The sequence below is a fragment of the Plodia interpunctella genome, chromosome 18, assembly GCF_027563975.2.
Source record: "Plodia interpunctella isolate USDA-ARS_2022_Savannah chromosome 18, ilPloInte3.2, whole genome shotgun sequence".
Taxonomy (NCBI): Eukaryota; Metazoa; Arthropoda; class Insecta; order Lepidoptera; family Pyralidae; genus Plodia; species Plodia interpunctella.
Window position 1 is genome coordinate 3090047 of NC_071311.1, and position 19965 is coordinate 3110011.

The window sequence follows — 19965 nt, forward strand, 5'->3', positions numbered from 1 at the left end:
TTTCATCACAAGTTATTGATTGGAAACAACTTTAGGAAAACACAAACAAACATTATTTTTAATTTATTCGTTCAGATTTGGAAAATTTTCGCACAAATAACAAAATACTTTTTTATTTTAATTACACGACTGCCCAAAAGTTTGGAGTATTATGTTTACAGGATTCATGTTCGTATTTGAGTTTCTCTAAACGCCTTACCAGTGATGACGATGTGTAGTGCGGTAAGTTACCGTTACAATCGTATCTTTCTTGTATTAATATTGATTTGTACATAGTATATTTCGTACAACAAATGTATACAACTTAAAATTCGATTTCTGTGGTGTATGTATACCGATGCTTAATTCCAAGATGGCATAATAAGCGAACCATATAATGGACAAAATAAACTAATCATTCTAAAAGACACCTGATATTTAATATTAAATAATAAATATTCAAATCTCTCTTACATGTCATAAATACGAAACGTTTTACACTCCTAATATATAATGAAAAATGTAAAAAAAAAAATTCATAAAAAAGTGAAAACAAAACCTGTGTATAAAAGTCGTTAGACTGACCCAATAAAGCGGCTTTCATAAATTGTTGAAATAGCACGGAGTTGAGTTACGGTTCTGCACTGTTTCCACTGTACTTTTTTTATATTTTTTTATTTGAATTTTTGCGGCTGGCAACTGGCGAAATGGTTTGTGAACTGAATTAAAAATACTAGTTGCCACCTCTTTTTAAACTCCCGTGGGAATGAAGAAACAAATATGTTGCAGTGATCCATTGTGTACCTATTTACTCAAATGTAAACAAATATTTACTCAATATCGAGAAATAATCTACTAAGAGTGGGTTGCACCAGTCAACTTTCACTTTAACTTTAACCCGCGCAGAAAAATGCAAAGTGCTCCATTTTGTCTTATCTAAACTTCAGCGGCGCGCATTTTAAAGTCAACATCAAAGTTGACTAATGCAACTCATCCTAAGTAAACCCTTAGTAGCTGAACTTCTCATATTTCGGACTTGTAAAAATAATCAAGAATGATGCATTTTTTAAATATCCATACTGAGTCAATATTCGCAGCCAAGTGGCACTACATTACTTAAATTTTACTCTCATAAAGATACGAAAGTTTTAAAAATGTATAAAAGTATAATCTGGGAGACTCCAGAGCTGTCAATCCGGCGGGAACGTAATATCTCACAAACTTGACGTTCTCCGATCATGAAACTCTTTGTAGTTCCCGCTTTGCAAATTGCACATTTTGAGGTTATATTTCACAGGAATTAAAATTGTACAATACCTAAGCTTATTAATTTTTTAATGTTAAATATTCAATTACCATTTTTAATCCACTCTTAGAGTGGATGCACCGGTCACCTGCGTACAGAGAATATAAGTTTTTTACAAAAATGACATTTTTGACATGAGATTTTATTGTTGTCAGAAAGATATTATTGAATTCAATTCAATGTGTGACAAAAATCATGTCACATTAATTCATTCATATAAATAAATTTAAATTGAATAAATTCGACGCGCTGTTTTATCAATTGAGTATCAATTAAATAGAGTTTATAAAAGCTATCAAAATACTCGTCGCATCACGAATATAATACATCAATATTACAGTTGTTGAATGAATGACTCTCGAATATGACGTGTCGAAAATAGTGTATTGAATATTCACCGCTGTCTACCACTGTTTTGTTTTCTGTGGCAATTTAATAAGTACTTCGTTATACGGAATAATTCCATAAATAATTCCATGGTGGCAAGTTTTATCTAGCAAATCGTTCAGAGATGCAATATCACAGAAGTAACTTACAGACCTGATACTTACATACATTTAAATTTTCATGTGTCTCGTGTGTTTCTTTAGTTATATCTGGCAAGATAATATTTAGTATCTAATAGAGCATTGATTTGCCATCGACACGCAAAGAAGAAGAAGAAGCTCTCTCGAAGGAAACACCGGAAGTTAAAAATATCAGATAGTTCCTTCGATAGAACTTATAGAGGAACTACTGATAACAACGGAGTACAGGCAAAAGAAACTAACTCAAACTAAACTTACCTCATCGTATATAAAATTGTCGATCTCCTCGAGCGGTCGTCCGTACAGCTTGGGCGGGAAGGGTTCGTACTTCCTGGGCAGGCGCGCGCCGTCCTCGACGCTGAGCCGGCGGCGCGGCATGAAGCCGAACTCGCGCACGAGCTGGGCGCCGCGCGAGCCCGCTCTCCGCGCCGACTCGCGCGTGAACGGCGTGACGGCGGCGCGAGGCTCCTCGCGCGTGCCCCCGCCGCCCTTCTCCCGTGTCTCGCTCGAGAACGTGACGCCATCCAAAGGGATTCGAAGCTCCTCTCGCCGCGGCTTCTCGCACTCCGCGTCCAGCGCATCCCGCGACTGTGAGGCGACCAGAGGAGCCGCCGCCTCCGGGTTGGTCGCCTCGAGCGTCCGAACTATCTCCCCGAGGAGCCGGGAACCGTCGATCTCTTCGCCGGGCGAGTTGAGCGGCGCCGGCGGCGGGAACGAGAGCCGTCGCTCGTCCTCCTCCATGCCGGTCACCCGCTACCACGCCCGGCCCATCGCCACGCGGCCCTCACTATTTGCAGATCGATGACGCCATTTCCGATTGTTACTGCCACCTGAAAAGAATATATATATTTTAAAATCCTTGATCGATGTTATTTTCGACACATGGCGCACTAAACGTCCACGTTTGAATAATCTGTACGGTTTATTTACGAAAGCTTTTTGTAAACATTACACGGTGGCGCCGCGGATAATAAACCCAATGCGTGTTTTTGCAACGAGAACAAGTTTAAGGGCAGATTTCGAGATATCTCTAAATAATATTGACACACGAGATCGTAAAGTCTTGTTCAGAGGCTGCGGCGTCGAAGGCGAAAGATGGGGAAAGTAAATCTTTGAATCTCTCGAATTTATGTATAATGTAAAAAGTATCTTTGATTATATTTGCATTGCATCATTATTACTGAGATGGAGAAAAAAGAAATGTGTACAGAATTGCAAATATTCATTTTATGTTTTTACTTTTGACTAGTATACATTTAAAACTTTCAACAGCATAATTTTACAAGCGAGTTGTAACTATAATAGATCCGGATGGTATAAAAGCGAGACAACTATAGATACAGACAGTGGCATAGCTATACAGGGCGGTGTCCCGGGGCTTCAATCTCAGGGGCCCACAGACTCTTGACTATAAATTTAACTAGTGTAAAATTCTCCTAATATTTAAATATAGCTACATTTTGACTTTTATTGATAATCTGGAGTACGTGGAATACAGAACAAACGATTTTAAATAATTTAGATGGGCCTCCTGTTTATTTTTTGCCGCAGGGCTTTGAAAACATAACTGCGTCACTATACGACGGCCGTTACAGAAGCAACCACCATTGTGCAAATGTGCATTGTCTCCACTCGACATAAAAGCTCGGAAGTATTTTTATACAGGAAAATGTCTGCCATTTCATAAATTGTTAGAGAAATAGTTATGTTATTATATTTGAGCGAAATATGTAAACTATGTAAACTGTTCAATTTTCAGGAATGTCCACAAGCTGTTTCTAAAATTGACATATTATGAGAATTTAACATTAGTCTTTTTAACCCACGATGACAGAAGGAAGGTCGTTATAAGTTTAACGTGTCTGTGTATCTGTATGTCTGTCCGTGCTAGCTATACGGCTAGACCGATTTTAATCTAGTTTTTTTTTTTTTTAATTTTATTATTCTTAACTATATTTGAAAAATGTGTGTTTAATCGTTTGGAAACCGGCAGCTCTTTTCTATCAGATGAGAGGATGCCAGCAACTTGCGAGTTTCTTAAATTTTTAATTTAACATTTATTTTCCTTATAGGATTATATTTGGTATTGAAGATAATGCTAATTAAGTTATTACGATAATTCTTCTAAGTTCATTTTGAAAACTACCAGCCTAGTCAAAATAATTTCACATAATTTCGGAAAAACATAACTTGATTTAAACCATTTTTTTTTTAATTTCTGTAAAAAATAGCAAAGACATGAGGAATATAACATTTCGATCTGAATTCAATTTATGCCCGGCTCCATATAAAGCCAATTTCCCTGTTGGCTCGCGGCGGTCTAAAGACGGGTGCACCGACGCACTTATTCACGAGTGCAGTGGTAAATATATTGCACTTTGAAAGCCACTGGCTACTTCTACCGTTACATAAATCGACCACGTTTAAATGTTTTATTTAACACGAGTGCTTTCCATAAATTATGTTCGAAATATTTATCTACCTACACTAATTTATATGATTTCAGTTTATTTACTCATTAACTCATTAACGGGTGCTGCCAGAGGGAACTGGTCATCTCGTTTCTCATATATTTTCATGTAAGTTAATTGTGTTTCACATAGATATATATATATATATATATTATAATCAGCACTCGGATCACAATCATAACCTGTTTTGATATACCTTTTGACTATGTACATTATGTACTTTTATATATTATTAGAAAGAAAAAAAAAACATTGTAAGAAACAATAATGGTAAGCCGATCTGGCATGATAGGGACCAACACTGTTCAAATGAGTTTCTTTCGGCATTTCTTCTCAGCAGTGGTCGTTCCGAAATGCCAGTAGTTTGTAGCTTGTGAGAAATAACTATAAATATAAAGATTGACGAGAAAAAGTGCCTGTGAAGGTCTAATTTCTGAATAAATGATTTGAATTTGAATTTTGAATTTTGAATTTGAACTCCGAAGAAATATTCAAGAAAAAACGAACAAATTATTTCCTGACTGATAATCACTGTATAATAAATAATTCTATGTTTATAGCTCCTCCCTGACCCCCGCTGAAATAAGTTCGTGTCTACATTCAGTTACTATAAAAAGTTAAGGTTCCACATTCTCCAATCTGCCTCATTTATAGTAGTTTTCATAGGCCACCACTAGTTTCCGCTGAGGGGAAACGTCATAAGGAAACCTAAACACTTGTTGATGTAGTTCACTAGTGTGTATGCGAATACTAAATAAATAAATGGACAACACATACAGTCCCGAACGCACTGCGAAACGGCACTGACCCAACCTGTGCTTATACCGAATTGCTACTAAACGCACGCACAGAATTTACCGATGAAAATGTATACCCCACAGCTGTTCGCTGTTTTCCTCGAGGAAAACAGAAAACCATTTCCATATTTGCGTTGTAAGCATCTTTTATGATACCTAAAGCTCCAATATGTTTGCGAACACTGACCTAAAAGTTTTGTGCGCTAAAAGATTTCTCTATATTACGACGGATTCAAAGAGTGCATTGTTTGCAACTCTCTCTCTCTTTCTTGCATTATTACTTAGAGTATACCTTTTTGAACAAGCTTTTGTATTTACATTTAATCTCTTAATAATATGTACATTTTGTGCTAAATTCAACCTATCGCTGTGATCAATTAATTTTTTCGTGTGTTACACAAGTCTTATAAGACTTGTGTAACACACGCTATGGTTTTTGTATATTAATTTATATAAATTTTGTATAAATGTGGCTGACATTAAGACATAACAGCTCCTCAAATATGTTTCATTACAGGAACTAGGATTTGTTGTGTGTAATTGAACAACATTAAGACAAGATTCTGAATCGCTCTGTTTTGGTCCCTATCATAATATTTACATTCCTGCTACTTATCCGATCAATTTGTCGATAACAAACGATGGCTGCCAACTCAAAACGAACTCGCCATCTTCGAAGTTATTTTCCGAACCTAAATCTTTTGAAATTGACAAATTATTGTTTGATATTGAAAAACTTCTTTCTAGTGCCAGTACATATTTAAGTGAATGCATATCATTTACTACAATAGTATTAGCTTTAATGCACATTGGAGCTATTACATAGTTTATATTTATTTATTTTACATATATACTATATATTTTCGACGTTATATAAAAAATAATGATATCTTTGTTAGTTCAATCGATAAAAAGATAAACAGACAAATCTCACTAATATGACCATAGCTTACATAAATATTTGATACCTAATACGACCTAATATAGTCAAAGACCGCCATTATTCCGCCATAAAATTGCAAACTCCTGCTACACTCAGCATACAAAACCCCCAATCTCCCGAAATCCTTCCTATTCGTCCCAGAATCCCGAGCTACATCACATCGGACCCGAAATAAATACTTGTCTTACTCATACAAAATTAAACTGATTCACTGCCCTAATTTGCGGCTCGATATTGCTCTCTGTTTGTCTGTTTGGTTACAATATATTAGTTATTGAGCTTATTATTTTGCTGACCCCGCGCTTCGCGGCCTTTCAGCCCCGATGTTTTGATAATGATAAGGATGGACGAGATTATTAAGTAGCTTCGAAACGACGTATTTATAAATATTAAAACTTCGCCCGCTGTAGCTTATGTTTGACCACGGATCACGACCTGTATTCATATTAATATTTATAAATTCGAAAATCTGAGACGGCTAAACTATTGGGCCAATTTTGATGAAATTCGAAATAGATATAACTATATCCATCACAGACTTTCGCATAGTATGAATACAGGTAACAGACATACATTAGACATTTTCGCGTCGCGTCGCATCGCGGCTCTTTGAACAAGGTCAACCACAAAGACACCATATGATATCATAACAATAAGTCAAAACCAAGTTTGCGTAGAATCATCCCCTTTCTACATCAAATAACAATACAGAAACCGATAACCGCTCTATAGAAACGTTAGTATTCATTAATTCGGTGGCAGGTCCCTTTATACAAATAGATAAAACAAAGCGGGCAGTATGATGAATGGTGGAAGTTGACCTATTTCAGCAAGTAAACAGTTGATTTCTCCGACCAATATTGGGGATTTGGTTTGGTCTTGTGGAGTTAACGTTTATCTGTTGACGAGCTATGCAAACTATGTGTATTTAGCAGGAATTTGTCTGTTAACATTTTATGTTGTCCACCAAAAACGACTACGCTCAACTGGTGAACCGAAAGATATTTACAGAAAAAAGCGGATTTATAATTTTCTCACACCCTTATAATTTTAATATACAGTTAGTTAAAGTTTAGTTTTAAATGTATGTATATACGACTAGATGATGCCCGGGGCTTTGCTCCCGTGAGAATTTCGAGATAAAATATAGCCTTTAGCAATATTGCATAAGGTACATTTCTAATGGTGAAAGAATTTTTGAAATCGGTTCGGTAGATTTGGAGATTACCCGCCTTAAACCTACAAACTCCCAAAGTAGGTAAAGATTTATTCAATATATAACCTAGATTCAAACTTCAATTCGAAGATGGCACCCCATGATGATGATGATAATAACCTAGATTTATACTTAGAGAGATTCGTGAAAACCCCAATAATTATGATGTCCGACCGATTTCGGTCACACACATAACTTCAAAGATTTTGAACCAACCGGTGTTCTCGCTTGTGGCTTATATAGACGATCTTATTGGTTCTCATGCATGCGGGCTTACCCCAATAATATCAAAATCTAAAATGTACTCTGTTGTCTTTGAAATTCAATCCAACTAATACTATTGGTGACTTGAGCTTAATAAAAACTAGGCATTTCTTGTTTCTGAGAGAATTTTGATATTTATAGCCTATAGGAATTTCGTCAAAAATCACATAAATGTGGCACGGAAAAAATATTGTGCATCCTTTTGTCTCAAATCTCAAATTTGCAGGTTTCCCAGACTTTCCTAAAATTATCACCAAATATACACTCATTTCATTATATAAAAAAATAAGTCTCCTGTCTATCTGTATGAACGCTATAAAGTCAAAAACTACTGGACGAATTTTTGTACGGTTTTTATCAATAGATAGTGTCATTCCTGATCACGGATTTGGAGCGAAGCCGGGACGGGAAATTAGTACCTAATTACTATAGTTATTCAACTTATCTTAGTATAGAGAGTTCAGATTGTTACATCGTATATTGCCTGTCCCTGCCTCCGAGGCACGTAGCCCGCTCTTGACATCTTCCGACCTGAAGTGAAGAGCGGCTCTAGTGTCAACACTCACGAGATATCACACTATCCGAGCAAGATTATAAAGGCTAATGAAAGGTCGCCTTCTGGCGACTTCAATAAATTCTAACAAAATAGTTTCCGACGTGAATTGCCATCGACATGCAAACAAGAAGTTAAAATAAAAATCTTGGTTCCTAGCTAGTTAACAACTAGTCACATCAGATACTTTTTTATTAGGATGTCAAAAAAATATGGCGCTTGCATAACAGTGCTGTATTGTGATGTCACGGATTTTAGAAATCAAAATTTAGCATATATTATTATTATATATTTTTATGATAACATTTAATTATATAGTTTGTGCCTCTAGAACTTTAACAGAACGCAAATATAATAAAACACAAAGTCGTTGATGATCCATTTTTTACCACGACTTTCCCAAGAGACCATTTCGTCCGTCAAAATACAATATAAAAAAAGAACATTTCCCGAAAAACACAACACCTTTGCCGTTACAACCGAAAATAAAACCCTAATCATGGCGACATAACATTTCATTTTACGACCATCTGAACATACTTCCACATGTAGGTTTCTTCCTTTTTGATCACCAGTGGTATAACCTAGGTTATCGAATCCCATATTTTTTTGCCGTGAATTCACCTGGGTGACCTAAACCCACAAAATATGTTGTTTAATTTTATAAACTAGTGTGATAGTCTCCTGATTAGATTTACTCGAGGTAAATCTTAGTACAATAAATGTCTTCTGGTACCTCTCATCTATTTCAGCCGCTATACAGCAGTGATTACATTGTTGTGTTTCCCTTTGAAGGTTGAGAGACGCAGTGTATTTATGGCATACTGTTAGGGTAGGTAGGTACCCTTATTTTGTTTATTTTTTCAAATAACTTAGTTAATAAAAATACATTTTTTATAAAGTTAGCTTGTTTCCATATTTACCTATCATTTCGTTGTACAGAATTATTTTTATCATCCACAATTGTTTTGGAATGTTCATCAAATCTCAAGCATATGTTCAAGTGTGCCCTCAATCATCAAATTTTTTGTTTCAATCCCATCACCTGGGTCGTATCACGCTGGTGATCAAAGTGGAATAAACCCACAAGTAACGACTCCAGAAACGTGGTCATAACACGTGACATTTCATAGATCTAAATGATAGACTCGCCAAAGACGAACCCGTTTCGTCACGTTTGCCTCGTTCATTACGTATCTATACTGCCCCCTCTGTGATCTGTTACATTGATAGAAGATGTTCACATTACCATATGTTGTGGAAGGTTTAATATGGTTAATGTAGGTATATTTAAATTTAATTTTAGAACTGTTGTCGCCCATGACGTCAACCTTGACATGTGTACAGCTGCCTATTAGATAAAAAGCCATATTTTGCGCTGTTCTGCTCTGGTTAAAGTTAACGCCAAAGTTCACAGGTTCAACCCACCCTAAGTTTCATTAAGGCATGTTTACGTGCTATGAAAATGTCTGAATTGGTGGGAAAAAAACAATATGTTGTATAACATCTTCTGAACAAAACAATTTGAATATGAATTTATGACATTCATATAATATATACCTTTCTCCGAGAATCTATCAACTGACGCATTACCAAAAACGTCTACGACATGATTTTCGAAATTACGGAACATTATCAGTTTTCTCCTTTGTATATTAAACCGGTTTCGGCCTTTTTATTTTTTGTTTTGATGCCACTATAAGAGAAGAGATAAACATCTTGAGTGTTCTGAAGCTTGAAGATAAATGAGAGCAATTCATTCAGATGCTTTTTCCCACTTTTGCTAGACACGCGTGGGATACACAATGGAGATCTTCTACTAAGTGACGTGTACGCATTGTTGTTTCAAGTTTTCTATTGAGACAGAAATAACAATAAATATTTTATGAGATATTTTTTATTTATAAGTATTTTTAAGTAAGATTGAGATTGTGTTTTTATTGAGAGAGTAGGTATAAAATAAAATAGGTATAGGTATAAAAATAACATAGTATAAAAGTCGCTTTCCGCTGTCTGTCTCTATGTATTCTTAGATCTTTACAACTACGCAACTAATTTTGGTTTTAGATTAGATAGATGGAGTGATTCCAGTATATATTATGTATAATTTATTATGAAAGCCATAATAAATTACATCCTCTATTTCCTAAACCCGAGCGAAGTCGGGACAGTAGGCCGATAGTTAACTATAAATAATATGGTAAGCAGGTACGTTCAAATGAAAATAATATTAGAAACGGAAACTCTTAAGGAGCATGTCTGTAAAAAAATGTGCACCATTCCGAAACCTGTGCGACATGGTGAAGAAAAGGTAAGAAAGCGGACTTTGGGCACCGACACTTCATAGCTAAGGAATATAATAAAGTAGCAATCATATGAGTGATAGAGAGATATAAAACTCCAACTTGGACTTGCCTTCGTAACTTAAATTACCTACAAAACACTAGTACTAGGTCGTAGGTTCAACTTAGAAACTTAAAATCCAGCTTAATAGTAAGCAATAGTTAGAAGACTGTTCTTGTCAATAGAACTGTCCTAAATCCTTATTTGACGAGCTCTCAGATCGTCTCATCGCTTCTCACTGGATTAGACTGAGATTTTAAGAGTCGGTTGCACCAGAAAAATAAAATAATTAATAACAAAATAATAACTTTGCCTTATTAACGCCTTATAACTTTATTAACGCCGCCGTGTCGTCGTTTAAATAAAATGGCGTACATTGAACTTTTCCGTGCGTGTTAAAGTCAAAATCAAAGTTGACTGGTGCAACTCACTCTAATAGATACTTAGCTGGCGTGTGGTCCCGCCCTAGAATATACCACTCCTATAGTTGATGTCGTATGGGGCGACTAAGATACACATAGCCTTAGAAGCTGACAGACAACTACCGAATTCCCAAAGAAAATTGGACATCAGCTACCGATTACAAATTTTCGAAATTTTATTATTCATCTTTTACGCGGACACCGGGCTTCGCGCGCCACAGCCGAGAATGAAACCGTGAACTACCAAAGTTGAGAAAGATTTTGGCTACGTAACATTTGAATGCTCATACACAAATACGCTATGGTAAGGTATAAGTAATTTGATTCGTTTGGTCATTCTCAATTTCAGGGATAAACAACTCCAACATGACACCGTTTTGTTTATTTGCGTTCGTTCTAATAAGAATCTAACGGGGAACGTGTTAAGGTCTAATTTTGCGTGAAGATAAACGGCAATAAAATCACTTTTGAGCAATGGGTACAGTCACGCACAGCCATAAATCAGATAAATACCTACGTACGAGGTAGCCATGATGATTACAAGGAAAATTTCGTTTCGTTTTTACTTCTGTTAGTTTTACGATCCATTCGTAATATATCGTAGACAATTATTGCTCTGTTGAATATTACTACACTTACTGATGAAAAACATATGAACTTATTTTTATTACATTAAAGCTATCGCGTGAATAATTTTTTACAAAAATATAATTTTCGCCGCGATAAAAATTATATCCGTACAGTAAACCGTTGAAGAGTTCCCTCGTTGTAATCCGATCCTGTGTGCACCATTACGTCACGCTTATCATAATAATACACTCTAAAACTGAAAATATATGTGACCATAACAATTTTTTTGAGTGAACTTTTACCAGTGATTACGAAATTCCCGCTAAATAAGTTGCCAGCAGTAGGTAGTTACTTCATAAGGTCAATATAGAGGGTTCTCCGAATCCAAGGAACGAATTACTACAAAATCTCATAATCCCAAATCCTGATCCATTGACTCCACAACTAAATCAATGTGAAAACGACTTCAGTAAGTTGGCTTAAGGTATTAAATGCCGTAGCGCGGCGTTAGGCTATTGGCAGTTTCAGAAATAAGTATAATTGTACAGGGCACTAGGAAATTTCGATAGTAGGTATATCTACAAAATACCTTTAGTAACTACTTAATATTTTTTTACTTATATTTACTTTTCTGCTAAGTCTTTTGAAGTGAATAGTGAATAGTTTTCGTACCTAACTCGATTGTGTTAGTCTATGATTTGTCCATACATATTTATTTTTTTCTTTTTTTTTTTTATTCTTAACAAATTCACGGCACTTAGTCGGCGGTCCTTTGAGAGTATATAGATCTAGACGTAGAGGTATCTGTTTTTACATGACACCCTTTAACAATAGGTACCAAATTAAACTGAAAAGTTCATATAGATGCAATGTGCAAAGGACTTTGTAGTTCTGCGTTTGTCTTATTTAAATTATCAAATGAATTGAAATACGAATGCCTCTTACAGTATATATACGGTTAGCTGAATAAGTACTTAGATACGGAATATTTTTCTGGAGAAATTCTGCAGACAAGTATTTAGCCTTTAAAGACCAAAAACGTAGTATTCACGCATTGTTGAAATTACATTAACTAAATAAATAAATAAAAATGTATGGACAAATCACACAGACTGAGTTGGCCCCAAAGTAAGTTCGAGACTTGTGTTTGGTTACTAACTCAACGACACTATTTTAAACATCCAAGACCCAGACATTGTAAACTCATTTTACAAATAAATATCTTTGTCGTTGCGATTTTGCACATCCTTTATTGATTTTTTTTTTTCAAGAAATCTGCAAAATCAATTAAGTAAGAATCATTATGAACGTAAAAATGGCATAAATAATCATCATAAAATTTCGAATGCAATGATATATATATATATATATATTTTAAGTAGTTTATTGGTTTAATTTGTTAACAAGTACGGTTTAATTCGGTTCAGCAATAACATCAAATTTTATCTTTGTTACTTTAAAACTCCAACATACATTTTGTTTGTATGTTGGTAACAAAATTATTAAATAGTATTTATACTAGTACTAGCAACTAGGTGTCATGGAAGGTAATTGTCTAATTTCCAACTATATGTATAATGTTGTTTGATGCATGTCAATATACCTACTGACTAAATATGTGTTTCCATAACCATTTCCTCACTGTGACATTTTTGTGTGATTGATACGTTAACATGAGTTTACGGCAATAAACTCATCAACTGTAATACCAGTGCCCTATTATTTCACGGTTACCTATATATATTTCCAAAAATCTGTCACTTCATTTAAGTCAAATCTTAAATTGTTTTTATTAAATGCTGAATCAGATACGTAGCCGTGCTGTACCTACTGTGATAATACCCAAATAGAATATTTTTATTTTTATTCGTTTCACCTTTCATATTTTAAAGTTGTTATAATTATTTGTGTTGTATTTTCCTCGCAGTCATTAATAATGTTCATCCATCTTGACATTGTTATTTTGATAATATAATTGTATATGTTTCGCGGATTTATCTTGCGAACTCTTTTCTGGTCTGTGCCATCTTGTTTGGTATCACTGAAAATCAGCGTAATGGCTCTTCGTCATGGCACAAGCTTAGTGGTACCCTTTTGTAGCATATTTAATATACCTTTGTAATATTCTCTCATATATAGTAGTTTTCATAGACTATCCACTTGCTTCCGGTGAAGGAAAATATCGTGACGAGTTTAGTTCAGTAGTGTGTATGCGACTACCAGCCACTAGATGACGGTAAGTAGTCGTAAAGGTCATGTAGGATGCCTTTGGGCGTCTGGAATAAAATCTGACACCAGTGTCAGCAATCACAAACTCGATATGATGATGATGATGATACACTTTATCCCCCTTTAGTAGCTATTGTTTGACCTACTATATGACGTACTTTTTCAAGATCAACATCATCAACAAAACAGACAAACGTAGTTTTGCTTTTAATATTAATAAGAATGGATAGATAAATAAATACGCAGCAGACATCATGGCCTTAAACGCTAAGCCAAATTATTGCAACTATATATCATCTGATATTAGGAACAATGGAAATCTTTTACAGATAAAGTTATGTTATCTTTCAATATTAACGCGATAACATTGATATTCTATAACTTTTACAAGTCCAATATAAATTCCTAGATTCCTTCACGAGACTCTGATCCTAGATATTTTCAGAATGTTTGTCTTGTTATATATCATATCCATGTGAGCATTGCTGGTTCGGTAGTTGTTACTCTTTTACACTGTTAGTACGTGCCAGCTATGCTCCCATGCAGTTTGTAAAAATCAATTAAGGTAAAGAGCTATAAAATGGAGATTTCTATCATAAGCGATGGGCTGAAGACCTATCAATATCTGAACCTCATACACCAAATACCCGCGATGCGGAAACACGTCCCATTTTGCGACTTTTCCGTAAGGCTTACTTTACCTTTATATAAAAATGTATTAGTAACTGATAATAACATGTTTTTTCGACCTCTTTAGCTGTCAAAATCATCAAATCACAGGTCATAATTGTTGCTTGAATGACCGCTTCATTCACTAGTATACATAGCTATACAATTAGAAGGTAAAAAATTGCATTTTTTTCAACCCATTCATTTCTCTGCTTCAATTCGTTAACAATACTGAAGCTATAAATATTATCCAAAGCTGATGAGAAAATTATCTAGTAATTATGCTTCTGTTTCATATACCGCCGCTGATAAATATATAATCATTCATTTTTCTATTTTCTTGTAAAACTGATTATATGTATATATCATTGATATAACGCTTTAAGTCTATTTATCTTTTATTGCAGTATCATTTAGTCTGACAAAGCTAATCTAATCCAGAAATTGTAAATATGCCAGATGATGTTTATTTTCGAAGATTATACCAATAAATTTCACTAATTGCTTCTGATATTAATGATAACATAACAATTAAAACATATATAAGCAAAAAAATATTTGAGGAAGACATCAGTTTGATCGGAAGAAAAGCCGACCTGTAAGTGTTCCTTTTATTTTGATCATTCTACCATTTGAAAAAAATCATTAATTTTCTGCACATATAATGTCTTATGTACTTAGGATTAACCCATGAAAACAATTCTTATTTAAACTCCAAAATTTCGTTGAACTTCCAATATTCACTAATGTCTATTATCCATTCATATCATTAAATTTTAATGCTTCATTCTTTACTTCTATTTATTTTCCATAATATCTGTATTACTACTTTTTTCTGTATTAGTCTGTGATGTAATAATCACTTTCACATTCGGCTGTGATTTTACAACTGGCCGCCTTCCTGACGTCAACCCTCCTTCGAAATACTTATAGCTATAAGCTGAAAATGCTATTAGTTACTACGATCAATATCCTCGGGAGGATATTCGGTAGGCCCTAGTTTAGGCCGAAACCATACGCCACCAGAGCGGAATGACACGCTACGATTTTTAACCTCTCCGTAATAATTTGTGTTGCAGATTCAAAATGAAATTCTTCGTTGCATTTGTTGCTTTCATCGCCCTGGCTGCGGCCAGCCCGGTAGCTCGGATCACCGACGCTGAGCTCGCCACCATCGTGGCCGCCATCCAGAGCCCCAGCACTGACCCCGCCACCGCCGCCATTTTGGAGGCCCAGCTCATGGCCATCCTCGCAGGAGAGAGCCCCATCAACCCGTCGCCTGTTATAGTCGAACCTAGTGTCGACCCCGTCAACGTTGTTGATGGACCCACTCCCATCGCCGTCGGACCCGCCATCATCGACCAGCCCTCCCCCATCGCCGTTGGCCCCGCCATAGTTGAGCAGCCTTCTCCCATCGCTGTCGGACCCGCCATCGTCGACTTCCCCGTCGAAGTGCCTTCCCCCGTGGTTGAGCCCAGCCCCGTGGCTATCCTCCCCACTCCCGCTGACACGCCCGTGTCCAGCAGCGCTCCCCTCGTCCAGATTATCCTGAACATCAACCAGGCTCAGTCTGCCCCCGAGGTGATCCCTCCCGCGGTTGTTGACGTGCCCATCGAGACTCCCGTCGCCGTTGACCCCGTCATCGTCGTCGACCACGCCCCCGTCGAGCCCTCCCCTGTGATCGTGGCCCCCGCCCCCGTGGACCCCGTCGTCGTTGTGGACCAGCCCTCCATCATCCCCGACCCCGTGGTGCTCCCCACCCCCGTGCTCCCTGAGGTGGTCCCCGAGCCCGTGGTCCTCCCCGCGCCCGTCCTCCCGGAGGTCGCCCCCGAACCCGTCGTCATCGGAACCCCCGTCATCATCCCGGCCCCCGTGGTCACTCTCCCCGAAATCCTCAACTAAGCGTTTAGTTATAGTTGATAGATTCTAAGCCCATATGATTGATCCACATTAAAATCCCAGCTAAAATTTTTATACAATAGCATATACTAAGAACATGTTTTTCTTTTTGTTGTTGACATAGAATGCAATAAAGATATTTTTCAGTTAAACATTCGTTTTTATATAAGTCCTTAAATTTAGTTTAGTTGCCTAATATTTAAGTAAGTAACATTTACTCATGGAATTACGTACGTACGTAATTAAGTACGTAGTATCTATACAACGTACTACGTAGTACCTACTAATTCCATGCATTTACTGTATTGCGACAATTGTTATAAAACTTACTACAAATAAATATACATTTAAGTCTACTATTTTATGATAAAAACACAACACAATGCATATTTAAAAAGGAAAATCCACTTGACATGAAACAGGAAATTAAATGAATAAATTCAAGTGTTGACACGTGTGATAAGGGTATCGACTGGAAGCTGACGAGGACTGGCTACAGATGAATCAGGGAAATTTCCCTTAAAAACTCTTACACTAGATTAGGGATGAGTTTTCGATTTTTATTATTTTAGAAGACCATAACCTTAGATTAGCAGCCATTTACCAAAACTGACTCAAATTTGCAATTTTTCGAAGAAAAATTTTCAAATTCTGCCTACTTTTATCTGGCAAATAATAGCGAACAGGCGGGTGAGAACCAATTACATCCCCAACTTAAGAATTCATGAGCTCCTTCCATAATTACATTTTAATTTTCACCACCCATTGCTTACTTATGATTTAATTACATCTATTATTCAATACAGAGACTGTAGTTTCTTATTTGCAGAAATGCAGAATAGCAAGCTTAAGAGTGATGAATACTATTATCATGTTTATGTTTGTTTAACAAGTGAATTATATACGCTCCACACTGTCGCCAAACTCAGACACATTCCAACGCGAATGCGTGAACATTGCGGGAACATTGCGTTAGTATGAGTGGTTTTATTTACAGCAATTCAAAATTCTTTATTCAATTTAGGATAATATACATCACTTATTGACGTCAAAAAATTACTTAAACTAAGTCTACTGCCGACTTCTGTAATGAAAAGCCAGCGATGATACGGAATCTACTAACTGTTTGCCGACATTGTAGAGCTGGCATAAGATACAAACATTAATATTGATTTTTATTGCATTTTGTGGGTTCTAAAAAAAATATTTATTTATATATTAAATACTTAGTAGTGAAGTTAGGGTTCAAAACGCACTGATCGGGAATATTTAGAGTAAAAAATGTGATTGCATTGATTTCATTGATTGAGGAATTGCGACGGGTTTATTAGACTAAGAATCGTATTTTAAATGTACTTAACTAGATTAAATAGTAGAAACGGTACAGTTAGATAAGTTAGATAATTTAACTGCGGAATCGCGATAGATAAATATGATATGTGTATACCCATGATGTCCTATAAATTATACTGGTATACAAACTCATATGGCAAAAGTAGGATAAGAATAAAGGACCGATCACAGACGGCAGTTTTGACCACTTCACCGCCATATTATATATTTCTCAAATTTATTATACATTATTTGCCGGCATATAAACTTATCCCATTATCTAAAGCGGACATTGTGTTATCATTCTATTATTAATAAAAAATATTATAGTAAGTTATTGTAACATCGCACTGAAAACTCGAAGAGAAACATAAACTTCGACACTCCAAAGACATTTCCCAGTGAACTAACCGCAAAGCCGCTGTAGCCAAGTTTAATTGAAAATAGTTCAGGGGTCGAAGTACGAGCTTACAATTCACGTTTCACTATGAAATCTTTTCTCATTGAGACGCAGTCAACCAATCACAGTTTGGCTTTTGTGACGCGAAAACAACCCAACCATATCGCAATGTGTGTGGACGCAGCCACATGCATCTCAATGTGAAAAGATTCGATAGTGAAAAGTGAATTGCAAACTGACACTAAAAACTTATATTACTTTAGTTCCACATGGAGCTGTCCGATCCGCTTTCTTCTGTCAAACAAAACTTTACAATTTAAATGGTAATATATTCGTTCGTTTGAATCTTCTTTCAGTTCGCATTGAATCTTCCTTCCGAATTTGCTTTAAAATTTTCCCTATAGCTACTTGAGCGCCACTCTTTGGGTCATAGGGTAGATGACAAGGACAAAAAATTGTAAAAAATATGTATGCTCTATATATAACAGATATATTTAAGATTATTGTGATAATTCATAGACTGTAACAATTCCGTTAGATCATTATACGAAGTTTTAGAGTTGGTTGGAAGTCCATTTTATAATAATAAAAAAACTATAAAAATAAACTCAACCTTCATATATAAAAAAACCAAAAAAATTGAAACAGCTTTTATTAAGAAGTCATCACCATAAACGCAATAATTATATGTTTTCTTCGTGCAATAAAGAGTTTACAAACAAACAAATAAACATTATGGTAGCTGTTGAACAAACATAGCTTATCTCGCTAAGATATCAATTACTTAAACGTGACGTCACGTTTTAGTGTATCATTTAGTATGCAGAGTTTGGACGAGTCCAAAAATTTGTGATTTGATTAATATCAATATGTTTATTGTCAGACAAAATAATTGAAAGCATTATCAATGTCACAGTAATTTTTTTCACTGGTGCTCTAATAATTTATGGGCCTTCGAATAGTCACCAAAATAAAAATTAATCATCTAGTCTTTTATTGTAAGTGATACTTCACATTTCATGTGAGGCTTTTGCCCATCAGTGGAAAACCTGAGGGCTGTAAAATAACTTTACATAGATCTACATCAAGTTTGACTCGAAGTGAGGGCGTTTATCTAGAAATTAACCGTTCACAGCCACTTTATTAAAGTTACAAACAATAATTTTAAAGCTACAAACTACTAGTATTATGGAACGGCTGAAAAGAAATGTCGAAAATACTCATCCAAAAGCCTCGCAGAGAAGTTTACCACTGTCAAGAAATGTGAATTTGTCAATACCCCAAAAAGCCATTGAGTTTCAGCGAAATCAGTCGCTGTATGCAATGAAAGAAAGTTTTGCATTAACGACCCTACAGCGCGAGTATATTACGGTGGTATTGCTTTTTAACTGGCCGTTTGACCCGTGGACTTTATCACCATTTACAATACGTTTTGTTGTAATTGTGAATAATGTATAATGTAAATAAATTTAATTTTTAATATATTCGTTTTGTATGGTTTGATTTTGTGTAAAATTACGTAAGCTTTGTGTAATAACTAAGTAATTGTGTGAGAAATTATTAAGTAATCTACCTATAGAAAATATAAATGTATTTATAAATGACAAATTTTGAGAATATTAGTGGATCCAGGACTCCGTCGCTTAACGACTGAGGAAAAAACCAAGAGTGGGTTAGATGATTGATGATTTATCAAACATAAACAAGAAAGCTGAGCTCATATTTTCGAAATATTTTTACGGCATCTCGTAAAAGAAAAAATGCACATCAGCTATTTCTATAACTTGATTGAAATGTTAAATGGCTTGAACAGACGTCGAGAAAATATTAGTTAACTTTAGCATAAACGTTGAGGCACGCCGCTCTTTGCACCAATTCTAATGGCGCCGATTCGAATATACACCCAGCCATAGCACGCGTCAATGTTTTTAGGTGTGCTATTCTAGGAATAATTGAAATTTATTTTTCCTACAGCTATTTTTAAGCAGATAAACTGTAATAAAATAAATATTTCTGTCGATTACGGTTTTGATTCTTCGAAACCT

General features: G+C 35.6%; 2 protein-coding genes across 8 annotated transcripts in view; one reads left to right on the forward strand and one right to left on the reverse strand.

Annotated features, from left to right (window-relative positions):
• Window positions 1-19965, reverse strand: part of LOC128677790 (sodium channel protein 60E-like) — a 138994-nt gene that overhangs the window by 90474 nt on the left and 28555 nt on the right. For all 7 annotated transcript variants that reach the window (XM_064436543.1, XM_064436545.1, XM_064436544.1 and 4 more), the window contains exon 2: window positions 2071-2642. In XM_064436543.1, the coding sequence (XP_064292613.1) occupies window positions 2071-2553 (483 nt within the window). In that variant the 5' untranslated portion in view covers window positions 2554-2642. The remainder of the gene's footprint in view (window positions 1-2070; window positions 2643-19965) is intronic.
• Window positions 14790-16340, forward strand: LOC128677795 (cytadherence high molecular weight protein 3-like). The gene is made up of 2 exons (XM_053758901.1): window positions 14790-14887; window positions 15369-16340. Exon 2 carries the CDS (start codon window positions 15376-15378, stop codon window positions 16189-16191), a length of 816 nt encoding a protein of 271 aa, XP_053614876.1. The 5' UTR covers window positions 14790-14887; window positions 15369-15375; the 3' UTR covers window positions 16192-16340.